The following is a 15,505-nucleotide window of genomic DNA, read 5'->3' as shown; positions in this document are numbered from 1 at the left end:
GAATTATTAAATAGTAGAAGTAGAATTAGAATACAAAGCAAATCCTGAGAAGAATGGTGACCTGGTCAAACATGTAACCAGTATATGTAATGTATGCATCTAGCGTGTGTACTGTAGAGGCATGAATCCTCGTGAATGATTCGGTACTCCCAGGTAGGGTTGGGACACAAGGAATAAAGAGGCTGGGACCATTATAATTCCAGTAATCGATCATCCCAATCCATCATTTAGTACGAATCCCCTTCCAGAAAAGAGAGAAAAAAAAAAAAAAAACCTTACACAGTGGAAGGGCTTGCAGTTAGTTAATTTTAGATCCCAGACAAGGATACCATATGATGCACCCTGTACATAATATTCATACGGCCTGTCTTTATTGTTGACATTATTAAGGATACCATATGAATGAACTGATCAAAGCCACAGCGAGCAGAGAACATCTGTTCTTGTGCTGATGATCATCATCTCATCTGCACTACTACTTTGTGCATAATGTGCCATGTACAACATACTGCTTGCTTTGTGGCAACGGAATTGGATGTATGGGTTCTGATTGTTGAGCAACAATATGTTCCCCGGCCCTTCTCTTTTTGTCCTACATATCCGTGGTTCTAAGCATGTTTATGTTTACTTTATACTCTTCTTCTTATTCAAAGCCGCTCACGACTCATTTGGTTAGAAAGTCAAGGAGAGGAAAGTTAATCACACACATAGACAGATTAAGGAAAAAGAAAGAATGGAATTAAAAATGGATATGAGGAATTTCAGAAAATGACACCATAATCTCTTGTCTTGTTTCTTGCTTCACAGCTAATATGCACGTAGACCATTAGAATTATGACAAAGCGGTCAACTAATTAAAAAGTGGAGTACACAACAATTAAGAAGAGTAGCATATATATATGTAAAAAATTTAACACCAACAGTAATTATCAAATAAATTAATGATTATCCTAACAATATAATTCAAAAACGAATAACATTATTTTTCTTTATTGTTTATTATTTCTTTGCTCAAGAATAAACAATTAATTGAGGAGTATTTGATACTAATATATATTATGCGAGTAATAAATTTATAAATCGTTACTTCAGATAAATGTGCGAGTGTAACAGATTTAAGTATAAATATAAGGTTGAATATTCAAAATCCAATATTGTTTATTAAAATACAAAATTAGCATAATACAAAAAAAAAAAAAAAAGGAAAGAAAAAAGTTGAACCTACTGGACAGATTTTGCAGAAAGCATATTAATTACACGCAGTGGTCTCTCATGTATACAAACAGCAGATGGGCGACGAGGTGACAATATCCCGACGCGGGGTGATGAAATTGAAAGGCTCCTCCCCACCCCGACTCCCTCACCCCTCCCTCCCTGCAGTTACTTGAGGGGGACGACGACGACGACGACGCGGTTCAGGAGTCCCTGTCAGAGCGATCCCGACGCTTTGCTCTCTGCATGTGCACTTTGTTGTTTTCTTTTGAATATATGTATGCATGTATATAATATATAGTTTACAGGGTTACATACGTAACTTTATGTAACTTTGAAACTTATGCTGCTGTAGCTCTGCAAATTTTTCTATTGGACTAACATGTTTCTTAACAGAGAGATTGAACTGGCCTCACGCGGTTCCAGTTAGAAACGAGAAAGCTAGGGATGTGATAAGCAGTAGATTAGGCCCTCCTTTTTCCTTAATTCTCCCGCAGTCCATGGGATTTGTCGCCACTGATCCTGTTCAACATTTTTATTTTATGTATATATATATATATATATATATATATATATATATATATATATGTATGTATGTATATGTATGTATAATTTTGGGGGATACCGATATTCAAGCTCATCATTAGCTGTATATAACACGAAAGTGATGCATCAGATTTGCATGTGCATCCTTCTCATTTTCTTCTTGCCCTTATCGTTACCACCCTTTCTTTTTTCCTTGACGATTTTACACATGTGATGTGGAAGTGGGAATCATTCCCTAAAGCACAGAGGGAATCATTCCCTAAGGAACTGTAGCGGTCCTCCTCAAGAACCATTTTCCTCTATGCGGACCCAAACAGACGAGTAAATGAACACGTAATGTGTGCGTGTTTGGATGGTCCATTGGTAAAAAACATGTTTTGAAATCGCACTTTGGAAGCATGTTTTTAACTCATATGCAATTGCATATACATAATACATCGCATTCGACATCGAAAAGTGCTACTGTGGGAATGGATACAGGATTGATTTCCAACTTTGCAGAATGGCCCACATCAGCAGAAGGGGTAAACGTCAAAGGATTGAAACAGAATGTGCAAATTCTGGGCATAACAATACAAACCACTTAACTACGGAAGGTTTTGTTGGGCCGTCTTGTTACAATGGACAGAGGTCATCTTCTTCGGTCCATCTGATGTCGAGTGGCAGTCAAATATGGAATTATGGCCCACCTAGACATACATGAACTGGAAGCCCACCTAGAAATTTCGTAGTAGTGTTAGAAAACACACAGTTGGAATAGATATGTGGACAAGCAGTGCGGGAGGAGTAGTGGTCGTCCGATCCACATGACGGTCCAATAGAGCAGATGAATGGGCAGAATCAGAATGAATGGCCCACCTATAGCTCAATCTATTCTAACTCACATGAATGGGCAGTTTCATACAGGAAGGAATTGGAGTAGTCCAATCTCCAATGGCCCCCCATAGGCAACCAGTGTAGTCAACGCACTACTAACTGATCAAGCAGCAGCTGGTTGATGTGGTAAATCAGAAAATTGGCATTATTTATCAGGGATGGCCATGATTTAGCCAAAAAAATTTTGTGCGATTCAGATTACAAGTTGTGCATCGATTTTAACACTGTACGTGAAATTCATGAAATTTTGTACTAAAATTACACGTTGTGCAAATAAAATTATTCCGTATACAACTAAAGTTACACCCGATTAAAAATGGCCAAAATAGCTAGGAACGGTTGCGGGTCCGTGCCCCTTGTGGATTTATCAGCATCATGAAATAATAATACTACTGCTACGTACTTAATAGTAATAACAAACTATTTAGAGCCCCCACCCCAGAAAACAAAAAAAGAAATAAAACTGGTGAAGAAATCAAAAAGATGATGATTGATTAACAGCGGTACAGGTGGCCGGCGCCTCATCCCTGGTTTTCATCGTCGCCTCGCTCCCAGCTGTTTACTACGTTGATCAGCAAGCAGTGCAGCAGCTCTGCAAGAAAGAAAAAGGGTTCTTTTTTTTTTATACTACGAACAGAAACAGGTCTCCGCCTCATTTCTTAACTCCATTCATAACTGCTGTGCAATCAGCAGTGCTGCTTCCTCGGTCAGTTTTATTAGTAATCTTTATAATACGCTAATAAATAGAGTATATTGGACTGCTACGTTAATCTCGCTTTTCGTGCACTTACTTGCGTGTTTGGTTCGGTGTTTTTAGATAACACAAACTAACTGTCTCCTTGACATTTAAGATTTTTAATAGTGACGCCTCCACTCTGTATAATCAAATCCATAAATTTTTGAGCTTCCACATTCTCCAATCTATTCCCTCCTCTGTCTCTCTACTTTTTGTTGCTTGTGTTGGAGGCTGGGTAGGAGTGAGATCGGTGAATTAATATTAATAGTTGGTGTTGGGGATCAGTGATCTAGGAGTGGAGGATCATCATCAGATGGCGTCAGGAATGCTGTCTCTTACTTGTCCTTCTTCATCTTCCTTATCTTTGCCCCATCACTTTAAGGTAACTCAATTATCCTCCGGTCCCTTTCATTTGAATATCAGCATTTCTTTTTTGTTCGTGGTTGTAATCTTTTGAAAAATAGAATGAGGATGCATATGATGGTGTTTGTTTGTCTTTGCCCCCGTTTATATTAAGCAGGGTGGTGCTGCTGCTGCTGGAAAGCCTAAGCTATTGAATCAAGCTTCTGTCTTTGGGAAGCGTTTCGTCAATACTGAGGTGTTGCTTATATATTTTTCCTCCTCTTCCAAAATTGCAGTATTATTGTCAAACTTATTATATCAATCTATCCCATTTCTTCTCGATTTCATTGGGGGCATTCAGTTGTTTCCTTTTCTGGTTCAAAGTTTCCAGCTTTTCTATTATTACTACTAATGTTTGCTCTCCACTTACTCCCCTAATGTTCAGAGAAAACGTCTTTACTTTCTGCTTCAAATGGGTTCTCTTGCTGCTGGGCTAATTTATGACTAAATGAGCATGATGTTGACCTGCGGCTTAATTTCACTCCCTAAAGGCCACCAGCCTTGCTCTTACTCAGTTCTTTTTAGCAATTCACTCATTTGGGATGTCAATGCATTAAACTGAGGCTTTGAAGTCTTTACTACCAAGTTGAGGCATGCATGTCAAACTTCTTCACATTTAAATTAACTATCGCACATTGTTACAAACCCATGCCAATTTATAAATATTTCTACAGTTTCTCAATAAATTAGTGCCTCACATTCGTCATCTGTTCACATTCATCATGTTATCATTTACTTGGTCAGCTGATGTTATGGCCTTCTAACTACACCACAGCTAGCTAACCAATTTATTCCGCCTCCCACTCCCCCCTGTCTGTGATAACATCCATTCATGGTTTTCCTGTTTAAAATAAATCCTGCTAGCCTATTGTACGATCAGAAGTGGTGGACAAACAGTGAAACCTATGGGATTTGATGTTTTGGGCCTTTGATCTTATTTGTGTTTTAATTTTTCTTGCAGTCTTTCACTCGGACAACCATGGCGGTTGCTCTCAATGTCTCTCGATTTGAGAGCATAACCATGGCTCCTCCTGACCCTATCCTTGGTGTATCTGAAGCATTTAGAGCAGACACAAATGAAATGAAGCTGAACCTTGGTGTAGGAGCCTATCGTACAGAAGATCTTCAACCTTATGTGCTTAATGTTGTGAAGAAGGTGATTTCCTTCTTTCTTTTTGTAGACCAAATGGCACTAGGCTGTACCTTCCCCCCCCCCCCCCCCCCTTCTTTTGTTCTCACTTGCTTTCCCTCTATTGCAAAAATGACGTATTCTTCCATCTTCATTTCACCATGGCCTATCTGACATTGTTCTTTTGACATTACACCGGTTAATCAGTATTGAAACTTGCATGCAGGCAGAAAAACTAATGCTAGAGAGGGGAGAAAACAAAGAGGTAACTAATAAAATGAACCAAATATCTGAACTAACACCATCTTATTTTTATGATTTTCTTACGAACTTTTTAACAAAAATTTGTAGTATCTTCCAATCGAAGGTTTGGCTTCATTTAACAAGGTTACAGCTGAGCTGCTGCTTGGAGCCAATAACCCACTGATTCTGGAGCAGAGAGTACATTCATTTTCCTTTTATCTGCTTCTTACCAAAATGGTTTTGTCAAAACATCTTTCTGTCCAATGCTCATATGTCACTGTTGGTTCCCTTTTTTTGGGAGTATTCCAGGTTGCTACTGTTCAAGGTCTTTCAGGGACGGGCTCACTTCGACTTGCTGCTGCTCTTATAGAACGATATTTTCCTGGTGCAAAAGTTCTGATATCATCACCATCCTGGGGTGTGTTTTCTAATTTCCCTGAGCTTTTCTAGAACTTCTCTCAGTACATGGAGTGTAAATCAAATGTCTCCACAGGAAATCACAAGAATATCTTCAATGATGCTAGAGTACCTTGGTCAGAATATCGGTATTATGACCCCAGTACTGTTGGCTTGGATTTTGATGGGATGATAGCTGACATAAAGGTTTGTGTAACCCATACACCTAGCTGCCAATAAAACAATTTTCCAAGCCCAATGCTTTCAACGAGTACGCCTCTTATTCGAGAAGGAATGCTTATATTCATCATATAGTTTCTCTGAGACTGTGATAGCCCATTAAACTTGTAGTAGGTTGTACAAAACCTTTTTTGCTGCTCATTATATCAGAGCTTTGCAAAGCATTGTCATTTATGACTATCTTGGCAATGCCTGCTTGAACCTGCTTTTCATTTTTTTTAGGATTGAATGTTCAGCATATATCTCATTGTTTGCCCGTTTGTATCCTTTTTCCTCCTCTTAGGCTTTTAATTTTCAAGAATACTATTGATTGGGTCTGGGCCTGTTCTCATTTGATTTTGATGTTTTCAAAAGTTGATTTTAGAAAAGCTCAAAATCAGAATCCATAAGGCAGGTCCCTTTTAACTTTGTGATTTGGGATTTTTAAAGTTTTAAAAGTGACAAAAGCTGACTGAAAAAGCAGTTCAGAGGTTGCATTATATCCTTATGATATAGCTGGCAGAACCACAGCACTTACCATAGATAACCCTTAAAAATCTTTTGCTTCCTTCTCCTCATTGATTAGCTGCACTTTTTCCTGAAATACAGAAAGGTGCTGATTTCGCCTTCTAGCAACCACCATTTGATTCCTGCTCTCTCATTTTTATTTCTGAGTGATGAAAAGAAAATGCATGTATTGTATTAGGCTTATATCTTTCATTGTCTCGTTTAAAACACTTCAGTCTAAACTATTCGTGTCCTTCTTATCAGGCAGCCCCAGAAGGATCATTTGTGTTGCTTCATGGTTGTGCCCACAATCCAACAGGTATTGATCCAACCCCTGAGCAATGGGAAATCATTGCTGATGTCATTCAGGAGAAAAACCATATTCCCTTTTTCGATGTTGCTTATCAGGTAAATCTTTCTGGTTGCTTGAGATTTTGTGTATTTTACTCTAAGCAAATGTTCAACTTTCATTTTGCTTAGTCTCCGGTGAAAAGTATGCTGAAACATTTGGAGTTTTTTAATTCCAGTGACTATAATTTATACATCTAGGTTTAATCAAACAAGAGAAAATGTAATGCTGGAAAAGGTAGCACATGAATTAAGCCCTCATTGGATTAGGCTCCATTTGTTCAAATATGAATCAGGCTTAAATTTGAGCTTAAAATACATTGAGCTCAGGTTTTAGGTTTCAGTAGATACTATATTCTCTTATTTCGTGCTTGACTCAAGCATTTTATATTTCTCCTTGTTTTCTGAACTTTGTACTTTTGAGTTTTTTTCCCTTAAATATTTATTGGCAGACCACTATGGTTTGGTTCGTTATGTTACAAGGAATCATCATGATTCGTTAAATGCAATTTGGCATATGGCATGCCTACGTATGCAAAATAAATATCTATTTGATCCTGCCTCATGAGTTATTAACCAATATGTGATGTGCTTGATTTCAGCTACAGAATTGACTAATCCAATTAATTAGGTTTGAATTTGATCAAGCTTCTCTGTAATCCAGTGAGAATTAAATTTAGTCAAACTTAAACTGAACGGTTCAAGTAGAGCTTTATTGATTGCTTTCATTGTGCATATATACTAAATGATTGGATGTATATGATCTTTCATAGATAAGTCTCACAATGAGGGTTAAGAACTCATGAAATCTATAGAATGCATATTAAAGTTTCCGTGGAAATTATTAACAGGATAATATTTCAGATGGCAAATTTTCTTTCAGGGTTAAATTTCAAAATCTGTGTTTGGCTGCAGGGATTTGCAAGTGGTAGCCTTGATGTAGATGCATCATCTGTGCGACTCTTTGCTGCTCGTGGCTTGGAACTTTTAGTTGCTCAGTCATATAGCAAAAACTTGGGTCTTTATGCTGAAAGGATTGGAGCAATCAATATTGTCTGCTCTTCTGCAGATGCAGCAACAAGGTACGTCAACCAAAAAGTACTTATAGTTTTTCTATTCTGGAATCTGATTAGTTGTTTGCCCTGAAAATTATATTTACTGCACGCATTCAAATTGGGAACTAATGTCTGGTGCATGTATCCTGAGAAGCATTATTATGTTCAAAAGATACTGTAATCAACATAGACACAATTTTAGGAATTCTGGTCCTTCAAGATTTAGTACTGCTTTAGCTCAACTAATGTTACTCTTATCTGAATGAATTGAGCATTGTCCAGGTCTAAATGCATAATAACTACTGGTGTAGTGACTAGTTTTAAGCCGGTAGAAACTATATTGCCATCTTGATTTCCGGCAGAACACTCTTCCCAAGTATAATTTTCCAAGCCTATCCATGCTGTCTACGAGTCCAAACCGTAGTATCTTTATTGATCTGTCCAATTTAGGTTTATCCTTCAAGATAGGTTTCTGAAGCATGGTGGTTGTGAAAAAGCATTTCCCGGGATTTGAGATCAGTGTACTCCAAATAGGTTTTTTACCCATTGAACTGACAGAATTTGCGGAGACAAGTATACTAGTATTAAGTGATTCTGTTTACAGGGTAAAGAGCCAAATAAAAAGGCTGGCACGACCAATGTACTCAAATCCACCCGTTCATGGGGCCAGGATTGTTGCTAATGTTGTGGGCGATCCGGAGCTCTTCAATGAATGGAAAGAGGAGATGGAAGTAATGGCTGGAAGAATTAAGAGCGTGAGACAGAAACTCTATGACAGCCTCCGTGCAAAGGATAAGAGTGGAAAGGACTGGTCATTCATTCTCAGGCAGATTGGCATGTTTTCCTTCACAGGCTTGAATAAAGCACAGGTATTATCCTTTCTGTTACCTTACACTCGGATGTGGCTTCTGATAGTTTGTTTTCAGGAATAAGCTTGGGAAAAAAAATATTCTTCTTGTTGCAGTGCGCGCAAAAGATTTGATTTTTTGCATTTTTTCCCAATTGACTAAGACTCGAAATGTTTCGTTTTACTTTTCAAGTCAGTCATCAATCCTATATGCCCAGATGCATTTAAATTTCAGGGTATCATACTGATGCTTTTAATGTCCTTCTAAGCAGAGTGACAACATGACCAACAAGTGGCATGTGTACATGACAAAGGATGGAAGAATATCTTTAGCTGGATTATCTTCAGCCAAATGCGAATATCTTGCAGATGCTATCTTTGATTCGTACCACAATGTTAGCTAGAGAAGATTGGGGAGCTAACTAGCTGGTGGAGTTCTGAAATTTTTTGTTTTTACATTCGTTAAAGTTCTAAACTTAAAGACATGATGCAATAATTCATCATAAATTTTTGTCCGGTGGATCCCTTTCTGGACTTCTGGAAGAGTGGTACCAAATTTCAGATATACACTTTTGGTAAGCAAATGAGCACGAGAGTGATTCAGTGCAGGCACAAGTAAAAAGCTTTCTTGTTGCAGTGTAAATGTGGGTCTTGTTGTAAAAAGCATTACCCGTGGAAGTGTTTGGTCCAATTTAATAATTGTGCGAACAAGATTCCAGCTGAGGTGGGACTATTAACAGAATATGTCCACTTTTTTTTTTTTTTGTTTTTCGCCCAAGTTTTTACTGGATTATTAACATTGTCGTCTATGCTGTTCTTTTAATCATACATAAGTTTCTGCCACAAAGAAATCATTCTGAAGGAGTTTTTTTAAAATTGTTTTTTATTTTCTAAAAACCCTTCGGAATGTTAAAACCCATTTTGCAGCACTTCGAGTGCCACGTCCCAGTTGGCTGTGAACTTTTCCTTTTCCCCTTTTTTCTTGGGTTCTGTAAATGGCATTGCTGTGGTTCTCCAAACATCTGTTCAATCAGGAAGGAAAGTGCCTTTACAAATGCATTACTATTGCTCTCGTGCTTTATTACGGTTTTCCTTTATTCCGATGATATAATCCTGCAGACCTTTTTTAGCAAGTGGCTTCTCTGTATCTAAAGAAGCCAACATGTTTTCTCAAAAGCAAAATGAAAATTTTCAATCTCTCATCATGTTCACCTTTCTTTCCTGGCATTCCAAAAGATCGAAACCACTTAAACAGTCGCCATCTCAGAATGATTGCATCCCTTGAGAATGAAGAAGCTGGACGAGAGAGCTAGACAGCAACTGGGGTGACTCCTCAATCAAACAAACAAACAAACCAAAAAAGGAAAAAAGCAAAGAGGATAACTTTGGTGGCTATCATTTATTGAGTTAAGACGAAACATGCTTAATTTGCATTTCATGTTGTACAAGTAAAATGAATCTTCAAGTGTGTTTCCCAACTTCATTAAGATCATGTTTTCGGTTTATCGCTATTTACATCGATCGATGTATTCCAACTGTCGTGTTAAAGAAGAAACCACATCTAAGCTGCTTCAATCTGCATCAACGATCAGAATATCCGAGTTTTGGGAAGAAACCTTTGACATAGGGAAGGGGAGCACCCTTTTACCTAAAAACTGAACGAATCATCTACCGCAAGGCATGCATCGTGTTGGCAGACTTTAAGGAGCACCACCAAGATCTACAGTTGCATTGCATCATAATAGAAGACTGACTGCAAAATATGAAATCACCATTCAGGTAGAATCAATCAACAGAGAGGTCACAGAAGCAGGTCGTTCAACTCTGAGCGTCCCGCCAAGCTCCATAGGAACAAGGGGAACAAGGGAATGCAACACATCTGTTATCAGTGGTCGATAGCTTGGTTCAGGCTGCACGCATAGCACAGCGACTGCAGCAACCTGGAAGCATGCGGTGCATTCTTTTCAGAACATAAGCACAGAAAGCTTTCCTAATTTCTATTTGTGTGAAACAAACATCAAAGAGTAGTTCTGATATGAGCTGAAGGCAGCTGATGTTAAAGCTTATATACAAGCCCGAGAAAGCCCCCTAGATCAACATGAAATGTGTACAAATTTACTAAAGTAACAATTGTTCTTGGCACACTAGTCAACCTTGGATATGGCTCTCCCAAGTTCTAGGTTATGCTAAAACGTGTCAGGCATATTAAAATGGCAGAACGTGCTCTACTTCCGCCAGTACCAAAACAGATGCATCTTTTCCTCCAACTTACCTGGAATAAGTGCTTTATATCCATAGCATTTCTAATCACAGGATCCACGATGTTTGGAAGCTTTGATCTATCTGTCAGCTGAGGCATAGCCTACAATCACACAAACCCTTTGTCACTGGTTTTTGTTTTCAGTAACTTCAGCACATCCATGCCAAAAAAGACATGAAAACATACCCATGTGACTATAGATTGGCATTGAGCTGGTGCCAGCTTCTCCACAGGCTTTCTTCTCAGGAGAAGCTCCAAAAGCACCACTCCAAAAGCATAAACATCACTCTTGTCAGTCAATTTACCTGTATAAGAAGCAAAACACACTTCCTGATAAAAATTATATCTAAGAGCCTAACCGAAGAGCCTCGTGTTTAGTTTAAGATCAACCATGATTAGTAAATTGTGAAGCGAGGTGCTCAGGATTAGATAAACATTCCAGTTCACATAAATTACTTCTTACATTCTCAAAGCAATTTCACAGCAAGGATGACAATTCAACAGAAGAAATCCCATCAGCAAGACTCGTTATGTCAGATCATACCCTCTTGATAAACTACTGGTAAATGAAATGTGATTAGCTTCCACCTTATAAGAATGAAGAACATTAACCGAGAGAAAGCTTGAAGCAACTACAGGCTGTTCAATTATGAACCAGATGACAGAGAATCAACAAAATTAGGAAGGATGACTTGTTTATATTGGGCAGCCTAAACCAAGAAAATGAAAAGCACATACACAGCCAATGTACTAGCTTTATAATTTCCTAAAGATAACTACAACATAAATTGCTAATTAATTTACTCCCTAATTTGGTTGTTTCCAGAAATCACACTCCCTGATACTTGGGATAAAATCTACACAAGTCTAAGGGGTAAAAATGTAAAACTTTTCCATGGCATACCATCTAAGAGGTACTCTGGAGCTACATAGCCCAAGGTTCCAGAAAGCTTGATGTTGTTCTTATTTTGAGCCCCATCAAGAATGGCAAGACCAAAATCAGATAGCTGAATCCAAAAACAAAAAAGAGACAAGCGTTTTGGTGAATCCCTTGCAGTCTGATTGAGGTGTACAGCAGCAATATTAATAATAACAGAGCAAAAATTTTACAGGACACATCAGAGCCTTCTTGAAATCTATATGAGTGTTACCTTAGCATTGAGATTTGAATCCAGAAGGATATTAGATGATTTCAGATCTCTATGGATCACTGCTGGGTGGCAGTGCTCATGCAAAAATTCTAATCCTCTGGTCAAAGAGTTAGCAGATAAATTAGTCTCGGTACTGGAGGACTAAATTGAAAAATGAGTGGTGTGTGCTGCCTAACAGACCCACCTAGCTACATCAAGGGCAATTTTCATCCTAAGATGCCATGTCAATGCTGATCCACCAGAAGGTCCTGGTTGCATTGAAGCCAAAGAGAACAAATTATTAGGCATAGTTGCAGTGCCTTGGATTCATGGACTATCTAAAACGATAAAATTTCTACCATGTAACTGAGCTTCCAGAGATCCATTCTGCATCAACTCGTAAACTAGAAGCCTTGTTTCACCGTGAATGCTATAACCTATCAAAGAAATTATATTTGGATGCTGAATTTGACCCAACAACTCTACCTCAGTCTGCAAGAGAAAATGATAATTCAACAACTTCAATAAGGGGCTACGGAGACAATCCAAAAACAAAGGGAGCAGAATAAAGAGAAACAAAGATGCACCTCAAATTCTCTTATGGCATCCTGAGTTCCTCCATCTAACCTCTTCACAGCTGCAAACTGATTATCATCCAATTGAGCCTTGTATACACATCCAAATCCTCCTTCGCCCAAAATGTCACTTTGGCAGAAATTGTTTGTAGCTGTTTGTAGCGCCTTGTAGTCCATTACAGCTACAAACCTTTTTCTGCAGCTAGCTTTCAAGGAATTGTATTTTGCTAAAAAAGAACCAAATGCAAGCCCTTCCAAGCCATCTTCACGCGAAACAAACAAGAAACAGAATCTCAGATAGAAACAGCAAGAAACAAATGAAGCAGCATTCAAAGAATCTCCCAAACCGTTGGCTGGATTAAATCAGGCATTACTAATTGCAAAATTAAGAGTACCTGAGCTATGTAAACTGTCGGTCTGAGATTTGCTAGTATGCTTTTTGTGATAAATCCAAAAGAATAACATCAAGAATAGGATTGACCCAAGTGCAGTGGAAGCCGCAATGAGTGCTATCACCAATTTCCTGTTGGAATCCATCTGGTGGTGCTTTTCGGTTCCCGCTTGGACCCCTGATGGTTACAATATCAGTTTATAGAAGAAATCCGAGGTAAAGTTGTGAGCTTTGATGGTGGTGGTGGTGGTGGTAGTAAGAGAAATGGCAAGGAAAAACTGAGAATGAAGCCCAGAAGACATATCTAAAACAAGTGATCTAAGACCATCAATCAGAACCAGCAAAGAAACCAGATCAAATAGAGAGTACGAAAGGAGAGAGAGTTGTTGAGGAGTCGGAGTTAGTAAAAGCCCATGGGTGAGTACAAAGCGCTCGCATATGGGTGGGGGTCTAATGTAAAGATAATATATATATATATATTCTTCTTTTCTGGGTATCATCGCATTAAATGCCATGAAAATGATGGCTCTGAGGCATTGAATATTTTAAAATTTGATGAAAAACTAACACTAGTAGTAACTGTTAACCAGGATGGAAGAGTCAGAGAAACCCAGGCAGCAGTAAGTAGTAGTAACAGCCAAAGTGTCAAAATCATGACATTAAATAACAGTGAGGAGAAAGCACATCAAACGTGTACTTTTCTTCGTAGGCAGTTGTGTGACAGTGAAAGAACAAGGAAACTTGGAATTCACAAAAGAATACAGCTCAAGTAGTAGCAGTACCGGGTCCTGGAGAGGAATGTGCCATAGAAGCATTAATTGGAGAAACGAGGGCAGTTTCCGGTGAAGAAAGAGGAGGGGCTGGTCGAGAATCAACAAGAACGATAACAGTAGCTGATAACTGTAGTAATATATCCAAAAGGGTCCGCAAAAGGAAAAAGGGCGGATCAGAAAAGCAAGAATCTTTTATGTTCATGGTAGAGTTTTTTCTCTTTTTTTTTTTTCCTCCTTGACTGTTAAAAGGGCCCGGGATTATTGCCTCAAAAATAGACAGAGAGAAGATAACCCCACTCCCCCTGCCCCTACCTTCAGCCTTCTCTTTCCCTCCGAAGAAGGCTGCTACGAAGATTACCGTCCGCAGATGTCTTCTTTTGGATCTTCCATTTCTATATACTGTTTCGGTCTCCCAATGCTTTATTTATTTATTTACTTTTTTTTTTTTTTAAAAGACACTTTCAGTAGTGTTAGCATACGGTAAGGAGTAGCCGAGAGGAGAAACTAGGCAGGAGGAGGAGGAGACACAAATATACAAAAGGGAGGGGAGGTTACATTATTCTTTCATCCATAATGGTAAGAACGACAGCATAACATAACCCGACGGGCAGGGTTTGTGGCAATTTCTGGGAGAATCGGGCTGCTCGCCATTGTCATGTGAGCATGCATTTTTCAGAACCAAAAAAAAAAAAAAAAGGGAAGGTAAAATGATAAAAATATAAACGTACCGAGTCCGTGGGGATGGAGTTGGGGTTGGTGATGGTGGGCATCAACAAATTTTGCTGCTGCTCAAAGTCCACTTTTACCCCCACATACAGACTAAGGTTGCAAATGAGCCGAGTTGAGTTTTGACCTTATCGAGTCTGAGTCTTGACTTAATTTCATCGAACTCGAGCTCGACGAGCTAGTAATTTTCAAACTCGAGCTCGACTCGATTCGAGATTAAGGTTGCAAACAAGCCGAGTTGAGTTTTGACCTTATCGAGTCGAGTCTTGACTTAATTTCATCGAACTCGAGCTCGACGAGCTAGTAATTTTCAAGCTCGAGCTCGACTCGATTCGAGCCGAGCTTGAGTTCGAAAATAATAAAAAAATAATTATTTTATTTAAAAAAATAAATAATATAATATTTTTTTAATAAATAATAAAATATTAAAAATATTAATGTAATTTTACTATTAAAAATAAAAAATATATATATATATATATATATATATATGTATATATACTCGAGCTCGCGAGTCTAACGAACTTAATGTTTTGAGCTCGAACTCGAGTCGAGCTTAAATCGCGAACGGCTCGATTCGTTTGCACTCCAAACACAGAGGCACAGCACAACGAATAAAGCGGCGAAGATGACCCTTACGCTTACGCAAAGTTCATTCGCATCCAGATTTCATCTAAGAAGGTGAAAATGGTTGGTTCTTGAATCTTGATTGCTTGCTTGAGCTATGGACTGCTGCTGTATAAATAATGCATTCACCAGCTTATTACGCCTCCATTACATTAGTCGGAACGAGCACATGCTTTTATCCGTCCACCCGAGCCCGAGGAAAGATAAAAGCACATGCCTTTGTCTCACACTGCTTATACACGTCCATGTGTCTTACCCACCTCGCAGCTGGTCAGGAGGTTCTTGAAAGCACACTTCAGTCTGGATTTCCCAAAAAAAAAAAAAAAAATCTGTTACCGATGGTTCCAATTTTTGTCATCATTGACGGAGTGATCTACACTCTACAGACGGATATTCGAACGCCAATGTAATATAGATACATATATTTGCTGCTATCTTTGTAGAGCATGTCAATATCCTATCCTGAAATAGTTTCTTAGGACAGCGTTCTTCAAACACGACTCAAGC

General features: G+C 38.6%; 2 protein-coding genes across 3 annotated transcripts; one reads left to right on the top strand and one right to left on the bottom strand.

The window, feature by feature from the left end:
- The first annotated feature begins 3,085 nt into the window (after positions 1–3,085).
- Positions 3,086–9,239, top strand: LOC113707352 (aspartate aminotransferase, chloroplastic). Of its 2 annotated transcripts, none has more exons than XM_027229631.2 (12): positions 3,086–3,277; positions 3,656–3,752; positions 3,891–3,968; positions 4,734–4,928; positions 5,128–5,166; positions 5,253–5,342; positions 5,454–5,562; positions 5,638–5,747; positions 6,531–6,674; positions 7,530–7,696; positions 8,274–8,538; positions 8,789–9,239. In XM_027229631.2, the coding sequence occupies exons 2-12, from the start codon at positions 3,684–3,686 to the stop codon at positions 8,918–8,920; spliced, it is 1,398 nt and encodes a 465-aa protein (XP_027085432.1). In that variant the 5' UTR covers positions 3,086–3,277; positions 3,656–3,683; the 3' UTR covers positions 8,921–9,239. The 2 variants fall into 2 exon arrangements, with proteins under 2 accessions (XP_027085432.1, XP_027085431.1); XM_027229630.2 differs by having other exon boundaries at positions 3,129–3,340.
- An 879-nt stretch (positions 9,240–10,118) lies between these two features.
- LOC113707353 (probable receptor-like protein kinase At1g80640) lies at positions 10,119–13,971 on the bottom strand. Its single transcript, XM_027229633.2, has 10 exons — positions 13,655–13,971; positions 12,877–13,050; positions 12,494–12,744; positions 12,266–12,398; positions 12,112–12,175; positions 11,928–12,024; positions 11,681–11,783; positions 10,963–11,081; positions 10,789–10,878; positions 10,119–10,456 (listed from the first exon to the last, which is right to left on the bottom strand). The coding sequence occupies exons 1-10, from the start codon at positions 13,845–13,847 to the stop codon at positions 10,292–10,294; spliced, it is 1,389 nt and encodes a 462-aa protein (XP_027085434.1). The 5' UTR covers positions 13,848–13,971; the 3' UTR covers positions 10,119–10,291.
- Positions 13,972–15,505: the final 1,534 nt, after the last annotated feature.

This window comes from Coffea arabica, chromosome 8c, assembly GCF_036785885.1.
Source record: "Coffea arabica cultivar ET-39 chromosome 8c, Coffea Arabica ET-39 HiFi, whole genome shotgun sequence".
NCBI classification, from domain to species: domain Eukaryota; kingdom Viridiplantae; phylum Streptophyta; class Magnoliopsida; order Gentianales; family Rubiaceae; genus Coffea; species Coffea arabica.
This window is presented reverse-complemented; position numbering and strand designations above follow the sequence as displayed.

Bases quoted from the DNA above. Each gene is read 5' to 3' on its own strand.
- LOC113707352 (XM_027229631.2), top strand. From the start codon at position 3,684: ATGGCGTCAGGAATGCTGTCTCTTACTTGTCCTTCTTCATCTTCCTTA. The intron at 6,675-7,529 runs GTAAATCTTTCT...GTTTGGCTGCAG, and splicing joins TTTTCGATGTTGCTTATCAG to GGATTTGCAAGTGGTAGCCT. The intron at 8,539-8,788 runs GTATTATCCTTT...CCTTCTAAGCAG, and splicing joins CAGGCTTGAATAAAGCACAG to AGTGACAACATGACCAACAA.
- LOC113707353 (XM_027229633.2), bottom strand. From the start codon at position 13,847: ATGAACATAAAAGATTCTTGCTTTTCTGATCCGCCCTTTTTCCTTTTG. The intron at 12,176-12,265 runs GTAGAAATTTTA...CAATGCAACCAG, and splicing joins TCTGGAAGCTCAGTTACATG to GACCTTCTGGTGGATCAGCA. The intron at 11,784-11,927 runs GTAACACTCATA...TTTTGGATTCAG, and splicing joins ATTCAAATCTCAATGCTAAG to CTATCTGATTTTGGTCTTGC.